General features: G+C 36.7%; 1 protein-coding gene across 1 annotated transcript; it reads left to right on the top strand.

Moving 5' to 3' along the window:
• The first annotated feature begins 1,626 nt into the window (after nucleotides 1-1,626).
• LOC106065633 (pancreatic triacylglycerol lipase-like) lies at nucleotides 1,627-14,970 on the top strand. The gene is made up of 8 exons (XM_056028370.1): nucleotides 1,627-1,763; nucleotides 5,583-5,770; nucleotides 8,720-8,848; nucleotides 10,148-10,294; nucleotides 11,434-11,533; nucleotides 12,569-12,685; nucleotides 13,192-13,305; nucleotides 14,684-14,970. The coding sequence occupies exons 1-8, from the start codon at nucleotides 1,670-1,672 to the stop codon at nucleotides 14,863-14,865; spliced, it is 1,071 nt and encodes a 356-aa protein (XP_055884345.1). The 5' UTR covers nucleotides 1,627-1,669; the 3' UTR covers nucleotides 14,866-14,970.
• Nucleotides 14,971-16,545: the final 1,575 nt, after the last annotated feature.

Below are 16,545 nucleotides of genomic sequence, written 5' to 3'. Positions count from 1 at the left end.
TTACTGAAGGAATGTAGATTTGGAACGCTGGTAATAAACAAAACCCACTATGGAACACATGAGATAAAACAAATCAATGGGAACTTTACTTGAAGCACAATCTGTAAGATGCACGGAAGTATGTCGGAATGTAACTAGATTTTAATTTAATGAACTAGTTAATGAAAAAATCCTTCAGTTTATAAAAACTGAGGGCTTGGCATTTTCCCGATTGTCCATAAAAAACAACAACAACAAAACTAGCGCAGATAATTCTAAGCGTGCGACACTTCTAAATCTCTCTAACAGGAGTTTATATAAATAGAGCTTTCGGTGCATTCAAAGAAACTGAAAGAAACTAAAGCATTTAATTGCGAAATGACAGCATTGAAATAAGTGTAAAGCCTGTGAACCGAGTTCGTATCCTAACTAGAAAATGGACATTTAGGACGTCTTTCAAATTGACCAACTCGAACATGTTTCTGCTGCACATAAACGTTGACCTCAATAACAAGTCTGTCAGCGTGTCCATCGCCATTATGACTTGCAACAGACGACAGAGAGTCTTTTCCTGACATTAAAAAGTCTAAACAACTGTGCAGGCCTGGTTTAATGTGCGTTTATCATTCCATTTGTCTTAAGATTTCCCCCAAAGTCACAAAGCAACAAAGTAAAGCATGTTGTACCAGCATTGGGTCACTCAACGTCTAGTTTTCTATTGACGTCATCAATGCCGTTCTTTTTTATACTAGACAAAATACAATGTCTTATATAAACCACAAGAAATACATCTCGTTTCTTGAGTGTAAACTTCTACAGAATATTTACTTGACTACTTAGCCCCACTTCTAATCTTACGTTTATTTTACTTAATTTGACTTTGATCCTTATGCACCGTTCGGTGAATTGGAATGCAAGCTGTCTTCATAGAGATCTGTCACTGGCAATGCCTGAAGCGTCTTTCCACCTGGTGTCCACTGCTCTGAGGTCCTCCGTGACATTGTAGCGCCAAGTTATACGAGGTCTTCCCTGTTTGCGCTTTCCTAGCATTGGCCTCCGAGTCATTGCAACTCTTAGTATGCGTAGTTCATTCTGTCGGAGTCACAACCTCATTAACACTGTATTTTGGCTTGAAAGTCTTGGCTCACTCATTAAGATAAAAAACGTTTAAGAATTTTATCATAAAGAAACTACAAGAGACGCAAAATAGAGTTGTAAGGGTTGTTGTAAATGAATACACACCATTAACATCATTAGTCAAATAAATACCTTTAGAGACACTTCTGGGCACACTCAAAAGTACAGCTAATAAAATACTTTGAAAACTATAAAGGCTAAAACATAGTTCATATTCTAATTGCTAGAACTAATTCAAAAAAGGACTTGTTCTGAATTAGCCAGAAAAAACAAAACAAACAAAAACAAATACTTACTAGCGTCTGTAATTATCATGCACCATTAGATTAACATAGTGAAAAAGAAAAAGATATTATTTTTATGGAACATTTGTAAATTTTAAAATAAGTAAAATAAGTTTGTTTGTAACTTGATGCCTACACCGCGGCTTAAAATGTAATAATCTGAGATCACTTGATTCCGGTTCTAAGTGACCTTGTAGAGTTGACTGGTATATAAAGAAAAGTTTAAGGTGAACGCTTTGCTTCCTGGCTGTGTCATAGCTCTATCAACCATGAACTTTTCAACTGTTCTTTACATAAGCTTTAGCCTTGCGACTGCTGTTTCCGCTATTGGTGTCCAGTTCTTGGACTGTCCAGGCAATGATGGTAACTAATACTTATTGCTTTTTTTATAGCATAAAGCTTACAATAAAACCCACAATTAAGTAGATTATGAGCTTGTAATTGCTGTAGATTTAGTATACAGTAGGAACAGTCATCATGTGGAGAACTATATTGAACCTGCCTATCTATAAACTGCTGTAGGATTATGGATTTCTTCAAGCTGACCTTAAATACAATTTAAGCTTCTTGAACTAACTTTTATGAACAGTTTATGAACACAGCTTTCAATGTCATTGGAGATGTAGGTGAAAATACAAGTAAAATTTTATTAAACAATTTCAGCAAAATACTAACAACTGTAAGAAACACGTTCTTCAGAAGTTCAGACACTTACCTCCCTCGCTTCCACGTTCACTTCCTTAGTTAGAACTTCAACTACGACAGATTTCCTTGTGGTCACGTCAATTTAGCCTCTACAACTAATTCATCTGCCTAAATTTAGCAACCGTCTAAATTTAAACCGAAACACTCCATAACAATATATTTACATGTCTCTATATTTTATGTTTGCGTATGTGGGAAGGGGGGGGGGTCAGAACTGCTGTTATAAATTCCAGTTCTATTTTAGCGTTAGTCATTCTCCACAGTTCCAATAGAAGATTAGTTTAGAGTTTGCAGGTTATATCATTAGCGCTCTGGTGTACCGACACGATGCTCTATAATTAACTGATGAGTTCAACAAGTAAAATCTAAGTTTGTTATTCAGTTCTATACGTCTTGTTCAACGAGACTCTCACATTCACCTTAGTCTTTTTATTACCAAAAACATAGTGTATAGCTATGTCAGTGTATGTGTGTCTAGGTACAGATGTATGTATAGCTATGTCAGTGTATGTGTGTCTAGGTATAGATGTATGTATAGCTATGTCAGTGTATGTGCGTCTAGGTATACATGTATGTATAGCTATGTCAGTGTATGTGTGTCTAGGTATAGATGTATGTATAGCTATGTCATGTATGTGTGTCTAGGTAAAGATGTATGTATAGCTATGTCAGTGTATGTGTGTCTAGGTATAGATGTATGTATAGCTATGTCAGTGTATGTGCGTCTAGGTATAGATGTATGTATAGCTATGTAAGTGTATGTGTGTCTAGGTAAAGATGTATGTATAGCTATGTAAGTGTATGTGTGTCTAGGTAAAGATGTATGTATAGCTATGTCAGTGTATGTGTGTCTGGGTATAGATTTATGTATAGCTTTGTCAGTGTATGTGCGTCTAGGTATAGATGTATGTATAGCTATGTCAGTGTATGTGTGTCTAGGTATACATGTATGTATAGCTATGTAAGTGTATGTGTATCTAGGTATAGATGTATGTATAGCTATGTTAGTGTATGTGCGTCTAGGTATAGATGTATGTATAGCTATGTCAGTGTATGTGTGTCTAGGTATAGATTTATATATAGCTATGTAAGTGTATGTGTGTCTAGGTATAGATGTATGTATAGGTACGTAAGTGTATGTGTGTCTAGGTATAGATGTATGTAAGTTTGTAAGTGTATGTGTGTCTAGGTATAGATGTATGTAAGTTTGTAAGTGTATGTGTGTCTAGGTATAGATGTATGCAAGTTTGTAAGTGTATGTGTGTCTAGATATAGAGTTATGTTAGTGTTTAAGTGTATATCTGTATAGGTATCGATGTATGTAAGTGTATATCTGTATAGGTATCGATGTATGTAAGTGTATATCTGTATAGGTATCGATGTATGTAAGTGTATATCTGTGTGTAAGTGTATATCTGTATAGGTATAGATGTATGTAAGTTTATATTTGTGTGTAAGTGTATATCTGTAAAGGTATAGATGTATGTAAGTGTATTTGTGTATTGGTATAGATGTATGTAAGTGTATTTGTGTATTGGTATAGATGTATGTAAGTGTATTTTTGTATTGGTATAGATATATGAAAGAGTTTATGTCTATAGATACATATATATGTAAGTGTGTTTTTAATTAGTATGATGTTTGTATATATAGTTATGAGGTGGGCAATTGTAGTCCATTTGTTTTCACCAACAAAAATTATCAAACCTTATCTAACGCTTTCTGTGCTATGTTCTTCTTGCGATTGTTGGCATGGGGAATTTGACAAATGGAGAAATGTTTGCAGACGAGATGGAGGAGGGTGATATACGGTTGACTGAATATTGGTATGAAGAAATTAGGAATAAAGGAATTCAGTCAGAGAGAAGGATAAAGATTGTTGACATGTACTTTGGAAAGTGGTGTTTTTAATTCTTGTTGCTTTCAAATATTGGACTACAGGATATCAAAGCTGTTTAAGGATTTGTTTTTTATGAGAAAAATATTCTGTGTGACAGGTGATATTTATGGGAAAAATGTGTCAATGTAAACGTATTTTATTTGTATCATTATTTGCATAGTCTACAGGGTCCCAACTCAGACCCATTACCCCCCCCCCCCCCCCCGCTGTAAATCTGGTATTCTCAACTCCATAGTTCTTGCAACTGTGTTACTGAACTTTTGAAAAATTGAACGGACTGGCAACAAAGTCTTCCCCCCTTCCCTTTTCCATTTGAACTCCAGACAAATTCGCACCACATTTCAGTTTAAAACTCTTTTTTTATTGTATTATTTTAGTCAACAGAAACACTTTTGTTAACTTGAGTATTAGTTCAATAAGAAACTCTGTGAAACTATATCCTACAAATACGTTCAAATCAAAACTCAATTTATCAGATTCAATTGGAAGTGACACCCGATACGAAATTATTTTGTTGTAAAATATATATGTACCATTTCCTCAAGTAGAATAGAAAAGTTTAGAAATACAATTACTGTATCATCGTTGTATGAGGCAATAGTGTATTTCGTTATTGTGTTGGACTAAAGATCGTTACTTGGTCATAATTTCAATTGTCTAGTTTCTAGAATTGTTTTTTACTAATCTTATCTCTCAATCTCGTTCAACTAGTGGTTCTAATACAATTGGTCATATGAAGTATTTTATAAAGATATATTTTTTTTAATTGAAAAATAAGAAATGTAGTCCTAAACACTAACTCTTTCTCTTCTCCATTGTTAGGCTACATTCTATGCATACCTATGAACACAATACAAAGTTGTACTTTTAATACTTCAGTCAGCGCGTGACGTGAACATCCATGAAGCTTTGTGCCTGGCGCTTAGATCTAACGATAAGAGAGTTAAGTTCCAATTTGTGACCTCGAGATCTACACAGCAGATAATGTAGTGATCTGATCATTGCCGTGACCAGAGGGTGGGTGGACTATTTAGTGTTCAGTACAATTAACAGCAAGCCCTCTCTCCCCCGAGACACAAAGTACTTTATAAAACAAGTATAAGTAAGAAGGACTTCTAACAATTAAGAGTCGTCTCCAAAGTCTCAATAATATAAGAGTGGTGTAACTCGACAGTGACATAAAAGGAAATTTTGCCCATATGATCTAACGTCTTATAAATAATAAAATGTCAATGAATAATAAACGCATTTCAATGTTGTTTAAATGAAATGTTTTTAAAAACAAACATAATGATTTCTTCTTTCTTTCCTCTGTCCATTTTTTCTCTGCCACTTCCGGTATTTTTGTAACTCATTCACTTCCTGTTTAATTGAGACCAATCGTCATAGAAGGCATGACATTTGACTTGCAACGTCGCAACATGTGGGCAGATTCTACAAATAGCTCGTTGCCACGTCACAGATCTTTACGATGTGGCAATGAGCTATTTGTTTCCACTGCTTACAAGTGGCGACGGTCAGTATTGAGGCTTTTTACTATGAATGGTCTCGATCTAATGCACCGCTCTTTTATAAAGGAACTCTCGGACTACTGAGAAGATGCTGCCGCAGTGATGAGCTGCCAAAAGCCTGTGAGTGCTATGACATCTCTTCCAGCACTGACTACACCAACACTGCCTTTCAAAAACCTCAGTGCCCAGCTGACATCAACGTGGTCTTCCACCTGTACAACCGTCAACACCGAACCACGTCACAGCGAATTCAGGTATGGCCTCAACCTAACCCATCCCCCCCAAACCAGAGCTTAGAGTTTTTAGTCTTGTTAAATTAAAAACAAAAATGCCATTATCAACAGAGAATGTACAAAGAGAATTATACAAATCATCACACAATTACTTTATACTACTCAGTTTCGAAGTACCGAAGTCTCTGGCTTTGCTCTAATTTATTGTTCCAAGATGGTCAAATAAGAACGGTAATACAGTCATATAAAATGTTTTTTGTTGGAACAGAAAATCAACTCCATGGTACGACCGCACACAAGACACACTACTAGTCACACGCCCGCTAGTCACACGCACACGCCCGCTAGTCACACGCACACGCCCGCTAGTCACACGCACACGCCCGCTAGTCACACGCACACGCCCGCTAGTCACACGCACACGCCCGCTAGTCACACGCACACGCCCGCTAGTCACACGCACACGCAGCCCGCTAGTCACACGCACACGCCCGCTAGTCACACGCACACGCAGCCCGCTAGTCACACGCACACGCCCGCTAGTCACACGCACACGCCCGCTAGTCACACGCACACGCCCGCTAGTCACACGCACACGCCCGCTAGTCACACGCACACGCCCGCTAGTCACACGCACACGCCCGCTAGTCACACGCACACGCCCGCTAGTCACACGCACACGCCCGCTAGTCACACGCACACGTCCGCTACGCCCGCTAGATCGCACGGAAATCAGTCTGAACTAAACAAAAACTAATTTTCAAATCTTAATTGCTACAGGTTTTAACATCGGCTAGTTAATGACTGTAAGGAGATAGAGAAGTTCAACAATATTTAACAATATCAATAAATGTTATAATTTACCCAGGTCAAATTAACCTTTAGTTTGGCATTTTTTCTTCCTTGTAACAAGATACTAGAGTAGAGGTTAAATGTTGATATTACCCACAAAAAAACAAATTGGGTAATTGCGCGCATATGTGTCTTTGTATATAAATTGTCAGTGTATGTGTGTCTCTGTTGGGGATACTTACAAATAAAACAAAGTCAGCTATTTTCTTGTGTGTAAGTGCCAGTTATCTCCGGTCTCAATTTTACATTTTGTTTGTTTACACACATGACCTATGTTACCTAGGTAACACAACTACTGTCTATGCTAGATGTATTCATCACTTTACTTATCACTTTACTCATTAATTTTGTAAACAGTGATCAGAACGCGAGCAGGTCCAAGCGAGGGTGAAACAAAGGTACATTCACTTGAACGATTTCAGAAGGCTGCTGTATTTCAGTACACAGACATAGTCAGTCTACTCTGGCAAGGACATAAACATTTTTAAAAACTTTTGTGTGAATAGTTTCCCTAATCTTTTTGGACATTTTATTTTTTTGGCTGAGGCACATGTAATTGTAGGTTTATCTCGCGGATTGAAACTTTGTATAACTTGCTTTCAGAACATTGTATTTATTGCATATAACACTGTGTCCAATACTCTGCATGAAGGGCTGAAGTGTAGTCTTAATCGCATTGTAATAAAGGTGTATTCCCTGCATTAATGATGCAGCGATGATTGGTTGTTGTGTAATTATAATGTTATAAGCTTTCAATGAAACAAACGTTACAAGTGACATTTCTATGTCTCAGGTTTGTATATTCACTTTAAAGTATTGATTTATTTGTTCCAATCAAATATAACTTATGTGTTTATTTTTACATTAGTATTTTGTCTATCTAAACTGTCTCTTGTAATGCACTTCTATCCACTGGCTCTGAACTAGTCGTTTTGTTGACTCTGTGGCTTGCTACACTTGACTCTGTGGCTTGCTACACTTGACTCTGTGGCTTGCTACACTTGACTCTGTGGCTTGCTACACTTGACTCTGTGGCTTGCTACACTTGACTCTGTGGCTTGCTACACTTGACTCTGTGGCTTGCTACACTTGACTCTGTGGCTTGCTACACTTGACTCTGTGGCTTGCTACACTTGACTCTGTGGCTTGCTACACTTGACTCTGTGGCTTGCTACACTTGACTCTGTGGCTTGCTACACTTGACTCTGTGGCTTGCTACACTTGACTCTGTGGCTTGCTACACTTGACTCTGTGGCTTGCTACACTTGACTCTGTGGCTTGCTACACTTGACTCTGTGGCTTGCTACACTTGACTCTGTGGCTTGCTACACTTGACTCTGTGGCTTGCTACACTTGACTCTGTGGCTTGCTACACTTGACTCTGTGGCTTGCTACACTTGACTCTGTGGCTTGCTACACTTGACTCTGTGGCTTGCTACACTTGACACCTTCGCGTCAATTAAAATAAAAGTGGGCAACAATTGGATACCACGTCCCAGAGTCAGGTGTTTGTTTTTTTATTTTCGATCCTGTGACGCTAACCGCTAAAATAGTTGGCCATTCAAAATGTGTGTTGACTTTGTCTGACCAGTCGGTCTTATATCGATTACGTTAAGACAAAAAGTTAGGCTACCCTAACCCTAACCCTAACCAAAGAAATGTACACTTATGAATCGAAGGTGATCAATCATGCATGCGAAAAGAAGAAAGTTCAGGTTTTGTCAATTTAGTCAGTATTTGAAAAACGTTTGTATAATGGGCTTAAGGCCTGTCACATTATTACTCGCGTTTAGAATAGGGAAATAGTATCAAACAGACATCACACACAATCCAAGCCAGGAAAATATTGAGTCCTATGTCGATGTCAATTTAAGTCCTATTGTATTATTGAATGGAGGTCACGACAAACAGTTCTTCACATGCTGTAGATACACATTTAAATCATAATATCTCTTATAATTAGCAAAATAAAATAAAAATAACCATTTATTTTTCTACAACCCAACATGGTTACTTTAAATTTCCTAAATAAAAAGATATTTCGATTGTCTATTAACTTTACGTTATATTTGACTGTCTCGATAGACATAACTTGGTGGGGATGCTTGTATTCCATAGTCTGGCGAGACCCGCATTAAGAGTACCAGCTTCAGCGGTGCCAAGAAGACTGTCTTCATCGCCCACGGCTTCACGGACAATGGAAACAACCAATGGGTCATTGCCATGAAGAACGCCCTGCTTGATGCTGTAAGTGATTCTATCATTTTATGATTGTACTTTATTATTATAGATTTTATATAGCGCTACTTTCATGCTTATAGCTAGGTCTCCTCTGGTACTCAAAGTCAAGTGGAACACTGAATGCTTATATAGTAAGCATAAAGCATCTGATTATCAGTGTATAAAGATATGCTTACTATAGTTTCGCCATGTTTCTTACTTTGTAACATGATCGTGGTTCTTCTCATAGAACTTGGGATTTGAAAGGTTGAAACACACGACTCTCTTTAACAGCAATTAACAGATACATTATGGTATCAGCAGCCAAAGCAGGATTAACGAAACTATGACACACCTTGTGTGATGCAAACTGCCAAAGCGTTAACAACTCATGATTTGTTTATCAGAGTTGACTCCCGAAACATTTCCTATTATTGGCTTTAGCCACCTAGCAGCAAAGAGTTGGTTTTAGAATTTCCTGTCTACAGGAGGGAGGGGGGGGGTTGCCAGCCAAGGCTAACGAGCTCCTCCGGTCTATGTATAAAATCACTGTGATTTGTCTTAACTTATAAGGGCTTCATTAGCACAGCAAACAATGTGATTATATTAGTGATTGTAGAAGATCGATGTGGAACAGCAAGTTTTGTTACAGTTTGATTATGTGGATTAGAGGGAGCACGAAGGGTAGTCCAAAGACAAGCTGGACAACGTACAAGAATGGACCGGCCACTCTCTTGATAGCCTGCTAAGAACAGAGAAAGGATTTTTTTTTACGTGAACTGTCACAGAATCCACTAGGATGAAAGTCAAGGAACAGATGAACTGCCAATTTATATTCAATCAAGTGTAACACAGAAAAAACAATTTTTTTGGTCAACATTTCTATTTTAGTTTTGGCAATTTTTTTTAAACACCGTGTCTTTGTAACACCCTCACTTGGTTGATCTCATTGGTCGTGATGTCTTGATTAACTGAACATAACCTCTGAACAGAGTGTCTCACGGTGAGTAGACATTCATCTTGACATGACTTCCTAACCACAATTCTCTGTTGGTTACGTCCCTGACATCAAACGTTCGACAATTTCTTCATACTGCTCAAACAATGAACACGCTAGGGAAGGGAAGCGCTCGTCTGATACATTCATTAATGACGAAATCCAATGGAGACTTTAATTTTGTAAAAAAAATAATTCACAAGATCTATTTCCATTGTCAGCTAAACTCAGAGTATCAAAGAAGAACTAAACTTACATTACATCACTTTTATTACATAAACTATGAATTAAAGAAAAATATGAAACTTGAGCCTGATCTTGCCAAACAGGAAGACCTCAATGTCATCGCCGTAGACTGGCAACAGGGTTCTAAGGGACCTAACTACTACCAGGCCGCTGCTAACACCAGAATGGTGGGCTCCATGGTCGCCCGTCTGATACAAGATCTTCATTCGTTCGGACAAGCTGGTATCGGGGTAAGTCTAGTGCTGATATGAGCTAAGTCCAATGCTGTTATAGGGGTAAGTCTAGTGCTGGTAAGGAAATAAGTCAAATGCTGGTACTGGGGTAAGCCAAATGCTGGTACTGGGGTAAGTTAAATGCTGGTATGGGGGTAAGTCAAATGCTGGTATGGGAGTAAGTCAAATGCTGGTATGGGAGTAAGTCAAATGCTAGTATGGAGTAAGTCTAGTGCTGGTATGGGATGTAAGTCAAATGCTGGTATGGGGGTAAGTCAAATGCTGGTATGGTGGTAAGTTAAATGCTGGTATCGGGGTAAGTCAAATGCTGGTATGGGGGTAAGTCAAATGCTGGTATTGGGGTAAGTCAAATGCTGATACTGGGGTAAGTGAAATGCTGGTATGGAGTAAGTCAAATGCTGGTATCGGGGTAAGTCAAATGCTGGTATGGGGGTAAGTTAAATGCTGGTATGGAAGTAAGTCAAATGTTGGTATGGGGGTAAGTCAAATGCTGGTATGGGGGTAAGTCAAATGCTGGTATGGGGTAAGTCTAGTGTTGGTACTGGGGTAAATCAAATGCTGGTATGGGGTAAGTCTAGTGTTGGTACTGGGGTAATTCAAATGCTTGTATGGGGGTAAATCAAATGCTGGTATTGGGGTAAATCAAATGCTGGTATGGGGGTAAGTCAAATGCTGGTACTGGGGTAAGTCAAATCTGGTATCGGGGTGAGTTTTGTGCTGGTAGCTGGGTAAGTCTGGTCTGGATTGAATACTAGAAGTTTTTTTCTGTTTGCAACTCAAAGTGTTCATTTTAAACATAAACAAATATCGCCTACAATCTTTTTCTATGTCTTGAAAATTGTATTTATTATCCGTTTATGTGGTGAAATTCAGAACTTCCTAAAATAATAACACATAAGTTTTAACATTTTATGTACTGTTAAAGTAGATATCATTATGCATAAATAATGCATGCACATCTCTACCAAGTATAAACTTTTTGAAATCGAGCAAGTATACGTCGTTTTTACAAAGTTGTCTGTTTTAATTTACATAACACATTTGTGAGTTTTAAACACATTCACAAAAGTGTGTCATTGTGTCTGTGTCTCCTTACTTCAAATAAAGAAAAAAGTTTCTATCTCTAAATGTTTTAGAATTTTCATTTGGTGGGTCACAGCCTTGGAGCTCATCTTTTCGGATATGCCGGAAAGGAAGTATTCCGTTTGACCAATCAGAAAGTTGGACGCATCACTGGTGAGTCATGTGTGCTATAATTAAGCAATGCTATAAGGCTTTAATTTCTTTGAAATATCAAAACTTTTGGTAGTTGATGAGTTGAATATGTTAAATGTGTTATCACATTAATCCCCTTTTGAGGGTCAGTACAAAAGGATTCTTCTTATTGTAATGCCCTAGTCAGCAGCCTCGCTTTCATTCTAACCGGCGTGATACTTTTGAACTTCAATCTAGTTCTTGTTCAGGAACTCTTCTGCAGCTTGATAAACTAGAGCTAGGTATGGGCTACAATATATGGAACAACAAATACATGTATAGAGAGTGCGATTGATTTAGATACGAACAGGGCCCTTCATCTTCATGTTGTATAATGTCACTTTCATAACCAAATCCTATTAACGATTGTTTTAAAAATAGATGGAATTTATTTGTACAGAAACCTGTTTGGTGAATGTTTCTACTTTGTAATTCATGTGTAAGTTTGAATATTCTGTTCAGTTCAAATGCTCATTAATATAGTTACGTTTTATATTTTATTTAATTAAAATTAAATAAAATATTAAAAAGCGTTGTTTATATGTTTGTATAGGAATTCTAATTCAAATCTTACAAAAGGCAAACAGTTTAAGCCAACATATCCCATAATTTTGTATCAGCATGTCTCTAGCCCCAGTGCTCACCATTCTTTACCCTACACTGACATCTTCTAGCAATGTATCGATTTACTGATAAATATAGATACAATTTTTAAAAAGCTAAAGTTCCCCTTTCAGACCTTGCAATCTTTAGGACAGAGGATGTAAAGGTCATCTGTTTCTTTGGACAACGGACGGGCAGGGTGACATGTGGCCAGCCCAACGACCGCCCACCTTTACTATCCCTTTACTACTAAAGTCAGGTACCCATTAGAGTTGGGTGAACTGGGTTATTTAATTATATTTGACAAAATTACTGGAGCAAACCAATAAGGTGAATTTTGACTATTCACAGCACATGCTAGTTTGTCTAAAAAAAAACAACCCAAAAAACTATTGATCATTTCTTTCTGTCCAGGTATGGACCCCGCTGGTCCAGCTTTTGAGGGCTACTCCAGCTACGTCAGAATCGATTCCAGCGATGCCCAGTTCGTGGATATCATTCACACGGACGCTGAGCCTCTGATCAACGCAGGTGACACGTGACCTTCCATCATGACCAGAGGGACTAGCACGAGCACACAGTCCTAGTCTTTCTCTGGAAGTGTTGACATGATAGCGTGTGTGTGTTTGTGTGTGCTCGTTTTAGCCATAAAAACATTTGCATGTACATATCTCTTCTAAAAGATTTTCTTCCTATACCTACATTTAAATGCACCCAAGATGACTCATTGTATAGTTGTGATCTCTGACACAAACACGTGCCTAAAGACTTTGGGTATTTAAGTTTTTTAACTCAAAGTGATCCTCAAAATATAATATATATATTTTTTAAACCAAAGTATCGAACTGTTTATTTCACAACTTAACTACTTGGGATTGACAGAAGAAGATGAATCAAGGTCGCACATCCTCATTCACATTCCTAACCTTTTTTCCCCAGTGACAGGTTAAACCAATTCAGTTCAATGTTTTGACAGTTAAATTTTAAAATTTTGACAAAGCACAGGACCTTTGTAATTCATTTGTTGTTTCCTTCAGGTTTTGGTATCCGAGGGTCCATAGGTCACGTTGACTTCTACCCTAATGGAGGTGTCCACCAGCCAGGTTGTCCTGCTGAAACTTTTGGATTGCTCTCCATGATCAACTTTAGCTGTAAGCAATAGTACTTTTTTTTTTTTACTTTGCAAATTTCCTTAAATATTTGACTTTTTACATTATTATTTTGTTATATTTGTTATTGACTTGAGGTTGATATTAAGGAATTTAAAAAATATATAAATGATCAACAAGTTTCTTTGGTAAGTAAAACGGGAAAAGTCTTAATGAAAGAAAGTACAAAGTACAAAAATGTCTTCAATTGATGGATAGACCATAGGAAGTGAGTTTAAGAACTAATGTAAGTAAGACCTGATCAAAGGAAATATTACGGAAAAGTTTCTTCATTTTTATTAAACATTTGCCAATTTTGTAATAGTCTTTTTTTTGTGTTATACTTTGTCATATGTAGCATAGAAGTATTCTGGACATTCTCCTTCACTCTCACTGTTTAAATTGTTATGTATTTATCATTGACTATTCATTAATATATTTCGGAGTGCACATTTGTAATAATAACGAATAATATGGTGCAGTGACAATCCAAACTAGAGTTTTCCATTTCTTATGTTTCATTGATTACAAAAAAGTTTCATTTGACCACTTAAATCGTTTCCGCTATATTTATCTCCTTGTGATTTACGCCAAGAGCAGACGAGAGAAATATTGACATGATAATTACTTCCTGGGAAACTTCCGACTACTTCCGAACACGATCTCCTTTTTGCCGAGAACGTTAAATGAAGGGCAATAAAAACATTTACATTATTAGCTCCCTTGAGAAGAACAGTTTCTTTTCCTAAAATATCCAAATAAAATGGACAGTGATACTCCCAATATAAATAATTTTAATGATGACATTTTTTCATTATCACTTATTTAAATCCTAACTGCACTAGAGATAATCTATCATATCTATACTAGATTCAACGTGCAAGGTTCACATAATATAGATGTCAAGTTAAACTCTAGCTTCGTTATAATTAACAGTGATTAATAAATTAAGGAAAGACCAATGGATGAGCCGATAAGTGCTCCACATTAACCAATCAATAGTTCTTGACTGACTCCTCTCTTACTTTCTTTGTGGTCATTGGCTCGAAATGTTCTCCATAGAAAAACTCCCCAACTCAAATCGGTCTAGACTAGACTTGGAAAATGTTATTTTAGAATATGATTGTCAATAAGTAAAAGTAAAGCACAGACCTTTTGATCTATAGGGTAGAGGATGGAAAGGTCATCTGTTTCCATGGCCGACGGTTACAGAGGGTGTCATGTGACCAGCTCCCCCTCCCTCCCGCCCACAAATGCTCTAGGAATGACACAATAAATGGAAAGATGTACACTTGTTTGATATTTGAGGAGTTATTAAGTCTTACATTTGTCTTATTATCATGAATACAAAAAAAAAACCAACAACTTCCTGTATTTTTAGCTCAAAAAGATGGCGGAGCCTGTAGCCATGGACGTGTACTGGACCTATTTACCAACTCTATCCAAAGATGTCGCTACAACCCACCAGACGGTAACACCGCCTGCACCATGGGATACCATGTCAGCAGAAGTTGCAGAGGAGACCATAGTCCAGTGACAACCGATAAAGCGCCATTTTGTTAGTCCCCATTTTGTGACACCATATAGGCCTACACTTGTTTATTGTAGGGTAGTCTTGACACCTGAACATTGGTATATTGCTTGAACTAAATACATTTTAAACTCAAACATAGTCTTTTATTCTTCGATATTATATGTGATGAGATTCCAGACATTCTACACTTAAAGAGTTTTATTCAATAGCCATATTGACTTTGCCATGGTAGATAAATTAGGCCGAATAGATCTAGCTAAATCTATTTCTAGATAAGATAAATCTATTTCTAGATAAGATAAATCTATTTCTAGATAAGATAAATCTATTTCTAGATAAGATAAATCTATTTTTAGATAAAATAAATCTATTTCTAGGTAAGATAAATAACACAATAATAGCGAATCTAACATTATTACCTTTTAACATATGAAGATATTTTTGTTTAATAATTTAAACATTGTTTTCCAATGTTTAAATTAGAATTAGATCTGGGTAGAGCAGGAGTTTCAATATCTTTACTTGTTTTGGTGATCTGATCTAAACGGACGGACAGACAAACCTCACATGATACAAAATTAACAGAGTCCTTTCCCTTTTCGGAGGCCGCTAAAAATAACATAGAGTGATAAACTCAAAAGTTTATTTAACTTTTCAACTTTAAAACTATTTTTTATGATATAGACAGCCGTCCTTCCGTCACACTAGAATCTCAAAAACTAGGACAGTGAAAAACAACACCTAATCCTTATCTCAATTCAATCTTCTGACATGTTACATTTAGTTTTCTTGCAGACACGATTTGTAATAAGTTCGTATACATATAATAATAGAAGGAATGAAACAGATTTGGAAGTGTAACAAATAGTTCTAGCTAGACTTAGGGCGATAGTAAAGGTTAAAGGACAAAGCTCACAGATAACACTAAATAATAACACTAAATGATAACACCACTAAATGATAACACTAAATGATAACACCACTAAATAATAACTCTAAATGATAAGACCACTAAATGATAACACTAAATGATAACAACACTAAATAATAACTCTAAATGATAAGACCACTAAATAATAACACTAAATGATAACACCACTAAATGATAGCACTTAAATCCAAAAGCTATACAGTGAAAGAAATAAAATACACGATATCTTCATTTCCTCCGCTCATCAATGGCCTTTATATACAGGGTAGAGGAATGGACTAGATAACTATTTCATCGAATCCAACGGAAAATATTTCATAGAATCATGGAATGGTACCTAACATCGACACATCGAACACTGCCATTTTCTGATTTTCAACTAACATTGATCAATAAATCTTTAAAGCCTCGTAAAGCTGATAACAAATGTTGACCGCCCTTTAGATTACTTTGGCTTCTCATAATTCTGTGAAACAAAGTAGAACTTCCTGTACTCGAGAACTAATAAAACCTGACCCAATGTTTGCTTAAAGTTGTGCAATTTGTAGACAAATAAATAGGGTGAAGAAATAATTATTGCAATTAGTTGTGTTTGCTTGAATACTTAACTTCCAGAACTCAATTATTAGCTGTATCTGGTGGAATCATTTATCAACAACAGTGTTATAAATACCAATACTATGACTCCTTAACAAAGACCGAGAGGCGATCACAGTACAGAAGACAAGAACTATATAAACGAGCTTTAAGACAAATGTATAATCTATTATTCTTTTCC

This window comes from Biomphalaria glabrata, chromosome 5 (genome assembly GCF_947242115.1).
Source record: "Biomphalaria glabrata chromosome 5, xgBioGlab47.1, whole genome shotgun sequence".
In the NCBI taxonomy this organism is placed as follows: domain Eukaryota; kingdom Metazoa; phylum Mollusca; class Gastropoda; family Planorbidae; genus Biomphalaria; species Biomphalaria glabrata.
Note: the sequence above shows the minus strand (reverse complement) of the source record. Positions and strands in the feature narration are given on the sequence as shown.